At 45.8% G+C, this 5986-nt stretch overlaps 1 protein-coding gene across 1 annotated transcript; it reads left to right on the top strand.

The window, feature by feature from the left end:
• The first annotated feature begins 1097 nt into the window (after positions 1 to 1097).
• LOC117178590 lies at positions 1098 to 1817 on the top strand. Its single transcript, XM_033370017.1, has one exon. It carries the CDS (start codon positions 1098 to 1100, stop codon positions 1815 to 1817), a length of 720 nt encoding a protein of 239 aa, XP_033225908.1.
• The last annotated feature ends 4169 nt before the right edge of the window (positions 1818 to 5986 follow it).

Genomic DNA, 5986 nt, shown 5'->3' with positions numbered 1-5986 from the left:
CGCGCGCACAAAAGGCGCTACTTGTAAATTGCGATAACTAGGCTTCCGACTGGTTAATCCCATGTCGCGTACAATGAATAGGTAGAGGAGCTTTCAAAGAAACAAAAAAGTTGCAAGAGAACTTTTATGCTTAGAATTGTCCATATTTACTACAAAAAATTTGTCCCATAAAGAAAAACCATTTTTTCCTATTTGTTTAAACAATTGCCTTTTAAACAAAACCTATCCACTTCTCGTAAAATTAACCGATACCATTGGATTCAGCGGGTCAAAATACATAAGATTAACTAGTTTTTACCTTTTGCCTCTTGAATGCATACGGGAACATACCCAGCTCCCGGACTATTTAAGAAAATTCTAGGGACAAGAGTAAGTTCGAGAAACAGGTCGTAAAGTTATAGATATGTCAGACACTTTGTCAAAGAGATTTTCCTAGGTAAATAGTAAAGACTGTTTCTCGCAAACCAAGCTACCTCACTATTGTCAGGGTGCACGTTCGCTTTTCACTATAAGATTTAGGTTTGGATGTCCATGCATTTCCTCTCGGCTATAATTCTGGCCTTCGTAAATATTTTAAAGTCTCTACTTTATAATCTATTCGAAGACAACTCGGGTGACCGCGCAAACTGCGCCCTTCGGTTGGTCGTTTAGAAAATTTGAGGGCAAGCGGACGTTTTCACGCCCAACCCTTTTTGGAAATGTATTGGCAGCCTCCGAACGATGCCTCAGAACGGCTTGAGTCCTCACCGATTGTACGTCGCGAATTTTCTTACCTCCGTAGCCTCGCCCGAGCAATGCTCCGAATGCAAATTGTAACCCTCCCATTGAGCCCCGCTTTGAGACGTAGGAGTTTACTTCCCTTAATCAATAGTTTTGTTTGTGTGAACTCTAATAACAATTCTTTCTTGTGCCGGAACAAATTTCCCTTGATCCAACCTCTCCACAGTGGTGACCCCGACGTGATTACAACACACATGATCTTCAGTGTTTTTTGCTAACGTGAACAGTGATATAGTGAGCGCTTTAGTGAATTTTCAGTGTCGATAGTGTTGACAAGGGATAGTGAACTGTGTAAAAAAACACACGATTTTGTAAAAATGCCCAACGAAGGACAAGCCACTGAAACTCAGGTGCGAATCGAACTCAAACTGCCAGAGTTCATCGCCGACGATCCGGAACTGTGGTTTAACCTAGTCGAGAGAACTCTCGCGGCCGCGAGAATCACTGATGAATTGACAATGTTCGGCCGCGTCACAGCCGTGTTATCCCCTCGTTACGCCAAAGAAGTGCGCGATTGCATAATAAGCCTGCATGCAACAACCCCGTATAATACTCTTAAAACAGAACTCATGAAGCGACTCGGGGTATCTCAAGAGCAGAAAACCAAGCAATTGCTTGAACGTGAAGTGATCGGTTGGCGGACTCCGTCACAGTTTTCGAGACACTTGAAATCGTTAGCGGGGACGAGCGCAAACGAAACTATCTTGCGCGCATTATGGTTGAGCGGTTTACCAAAAACCATCCAACAAATATTGGCCGCGCATAAAAACGTGACTTTAGAGACAGCCGCCGAATTGGCGGATTCGATCGCGGCGACGTGTGTACCAGTTCCCGCAGTAAGTGAAGTGCAAAATACCGCTTCGATCGAAACTCTTCTGAACATTAAAATGGCACAGCTGAACCTGGACCTTCAGCAAGAAATCTGCTCGATTTTAGAAAAGTACGACAGAGAATCATGCGCACGAAATCGTCGATACTCACCTTCGCGATCGCGGTCGAGAAATCGAGGGTCGAGCCGCAACCGCAGCCACGATTAGGACGGCGTGTGTTTCTTTCATCAGAGATCCGGGGAGAAAGCATATCGTTGCAACTGACCTTGCACTTTTTCGGGAAATGCGACGGGAAATCGCTAATGGTGGCTAGCGATCCATGCCAGCAAACGCGCCGCCTTTTCATAACAGAAAAAGATAGCAAGTTGTCGTTTCTGATCGATACGGGTGCTGATCTCTGAGTTTTTCCGCGGTCGTTTATACAAAAGAAAGTTGAGAAAACTACTTACGCTCTTTCGGCACCAAATGGCTCAGTGATTGCCACGTATGGCGTTTATGAAATGTCGCTCAATCTCGGCCTTCGCCGCGAATTCCCTTGCAGGTTTGTGATTGCTGATGTGTCTCGCCCGATAATTGGCGCAGATTTCATTAAACACTACGGGCTACTAGTCGATCTGCAAGATGGCCAACTCATCGATCGCGAAACAAATATAACGACGCGCGGACAGTTTTTCAAAACAGAGCAGCCGAGCATTAAAGTGATAACAGGAAACTCGTCTTATCACCTGCTTCTTGCCAAGTATCCGGATATCACGCGTCCAGACGGCCGCGCCCCAACAGTGAGGCATAATACGCGTCACTACGTCATGACTACGCCTGGTCCACCTGAAGCCGGCAGGCCTCGCCGACTTGCACACGATAAGCTTATCACCGCGCAAAAGCTTTTCAACACCATGCTGAAACTGGGAACGGCTCGCCCATCTTCAAGTAGCTGAGCAGCACCGTTGCATATGGCTTCTAAACAAGGCGGAGATTAGAGGCCGTGTGGTGACTATCGCGCGCTCAACGCAAGGACGATAACCGATCGCTACCCGATGCCTCATATCAAAGACTTCGCGCAACGGCTACGAGGAAAAAGTGTTTATTCAAAGATCGATTTAGTGTGTGCCTATAATCAAATCCCCGTCGACGAAGCAGACATTCCTAAAACAGCGATTACCACACCGTTCGCACTGTTCGAGTTCCCTTTTATGAGTTTCGACCTCCGAAATGCAGGACAGACATTCCAACGGTTTGTTGACGAAATGCTTCGCGAGTTTGACTTTTGCTACGCCTACATAGACGACATACTTGTAGCCAATGACAGCGAAACCCAACACCTCGAGCATCTGCGGATACTTTTTGAACGACTACAGCAGTACGGCATCGTCATCAATCCGGCTAAATGCATTTTCGGTGAACCTGAAGTTCCCTTCCTCAGCCATTTCGTCTCAAGCGACGGTATTCGACCACTACCCGAAAAGACTCAAGCAATCATCGACTACCCGCAGCCAGGAACAGCTAAGGAACTGCGCAAGTTTCTCGGTATGTTAAATTTTTATAGAAGTTGCATACCAGATTCCGCGATAACGCAAGCTCCGCTCAACGAATTGTTGCACGGCAAAATTAAAGGCAAAACGCCATTAAAATGGACATCCGCAGCCACCAAAGCTTTCGAGTGTGCAAAGAAAGCTCTAGCAGGCGCGACATCACTAGCGCATCCGCGAATCCGTGCTACACTCGCGCTCGTGTGCGATGCTTCAGACACGTGCGTCGGAGCTGCACTACAACAACAAGTTGGTACTGACTGAGAGCCACTCGGTTTCTTTTCCAAAAAACTTTCACCCACGCAACAAAAATACAGTGCTTACGACCGTGAAATGCTCGCGATATATTTGGCAATCAAATATTTTCGCCATATGGTGGAAGCGCGCGACTTTATAATCTACACCGATCACAAGCCACTTATTTTTTCATTTAAGCAAAAATCGGACAAATCATCACCGCACCAAGCTCGACATCTCGACTACATCGGCTAATTCTCGACACACATCCGACATGTCAAGCTCTGCGCTACAATTGAAGCTCGTGCAGATTCCGAACACAGATGCACACATTTATTATGACGTTTTCCCAGAAAAAGCTCGGCCATTTATAACGACACACATACGGAAAGCAGCATTTGACAGCATTCACCGGCTCTCACATCCAGGAATAAAAGCGACGGCAAGAAATGTGAAAAAAAGTTTCGTGTGGCCATCGATTGACGCTGACTGTCAAGCTTGGGCAAGAGCTTGCATTCAGTGTCAAAAGTCAAAAGTAACGCGGCATGTGTCATCCCCAACGGGCATCTTTGCAGCACCTTCAAGGCGTTTTGAACACGTGCATATAGACATCACCATACTACCCCACTCCGACGATCACCGTTACTGCCTAACATGTGTCGACCATTTCACGCGCTGACCCGAAGCCTTTCCAATGGAAAACCAAGAAGCGGAAACAGTGGCTCGTACGTTCTACGAAGGATGGATTTGCCGCTACGGCACACCCCTCCGGTTGACCACAGATCAAGGAAGGCAATTTGAATCCGATCTCTTCAAATCACTCAATAGATTGACAGGTACGACTCATCTGCACACGACTTCGTACCACCCACAAGCCAACGGTATGGTAGAGCGCCTTCACAGACAACTAAAAGCTGCAATCCGCTGCCACGAAAATTCATAGTGGACACGCTACGGTGTTACTCGGTATTCGCTCAGCCTGGAAAGAAGACTTGAAGGCCACTGCTGCAGGGCTCATATACGGCGAACCCCTCTTACCCCAGGTCAGTTCCTTACACCTCGTACAACAAACGAAAGAGACAGCGCAGCCTTCCTACAAGAACTACGTGGATACATGCAGCAATTAAGGCCATCCGAGCCCAAACGTCACGGCACGGACAAAACCTTCATCTTTAAAGACTTGGCAACGGCACAGCGTGTCTTTGTTCGACACGATGCTGTAAAAAAGGTACTTGAAATGCGATACAATGGTCCATATCCCGTCGTAAGCCGTAACAAAAAGTTTTTCGTCATACACATAGGCGGCAAGCAAAAAGCGGTATCAATCGACCGTTTAAAACCGGCATTTGTCATTAACGAACACCTGACACATGGCGGAACAAACATCACCCTTGAGCAGCCATCCAATCTAGTGATACCACCGCAACCAGCAGTGCAACGAATAGAAACACCACCACCTCTGCAAGCACCGAATAATCAACCTCAGCAACTTCGTCGGTCCCAAAGGCAGGTGAAATTCGTCGACCGATATCAAGGAGGTTTCCCATTGTGACTCCATCATTGGCAAGGGGGTACTGTGGCAGCTGAGTCACATTCACCCTGCCATAAAAGTGCACGTGTTTAGTGTAAAGATGAAATTCGAAAGTTTCTAAGTGCAGTGATAAGATACGAGTGACTCATTTAAGAAAATTCTAGGGACAAGAGTAAGTTCGAGAAAGAGGTAGTAAAGTTATAAATATGTCAGACACTTTGTCAAAGAGATTTTCCTAGGCAAATAGTAAAGACTGTTTCTCGCAAACCAAGCTACCTCACTATTGTCAGGGTGCACGTTCGCTTTTCACTATAAGATTTAGGTTTGGATGTCCATGCATTTCCTCTCGGCTATAATTCTGGCCTTCGTAAACATTTTAAAGTCTCTACTTTATAATCTTTAAGTACCTACACAGCTACACTGTGTGGCTATTCGAAAACAACTAGGGTGACCGCGTAAACTGCGCCCTTCGGTTGGTCGTTTAGAAAATTTGAGGGCAGGCGGCCGTTTTCACGCCCGACCCTTTTTGGAAATGTATTGGCAGCCTCCGAACGATGCCTCAGAACGGCTTGAGTCCTCACCGAGTGTACGTCGCGAATTTTCTTACCTCCGTAGCCTCGTCCGAGCAACGCTCCGAGTGCAAATTGTAACCCTCTCATTGAGTCCCGCTCTGAGACATAAGAGTTTACTTCCTTTGATAAATAGTTTTGTTTGTGTGAACTCTAATAACAATTCTTTCTTGTGTCGGAACAAATTTCCCTTGATCCAACCTCTCCACATATTTTTACTTCTGATAAGGGGACCTACTCTACCAATAACCTTCTTACCTTCATTTATTCGTCGATCTAATTCCTCATCTATCTTCCCGTCCCTAGTAAATAAGCTACCAAGATATACGAACTTATCAACTTGTTCAATTCTTTCATCATTTATTAAAATATTGCATAGTGTTTTCTCACTCTTTCCTTCGAACACCATAATTTTTGTTTTATTTGCGTTAATTTTGAGGCCCATGCTCTTCATTCTTGCATCTAGTTTATTCAACATTCTTTGTAAGTCTTCGATAGACTCTGCCATAACAA

The sequence above is a fragment of the Belonocnema kinseyi genome, chromosome 8 (assembly GCF_010883055.1).
Source record: "Belonocnema kinseyi isolate 2016_QV_RU_SX_M_011 chromosome 8, B_treatae_v1, whole genome shotgun sequence".
Lineage (NCBI taxonomy): Eukaryota > Metazoa > Arthropoda > Insecta > Hymenoptera > Cynipidae > Belonocnema > Belonocnema kinseyi.
This window is presented reverse-complemented; position numbering and strand designations above follow the sequence as displayed.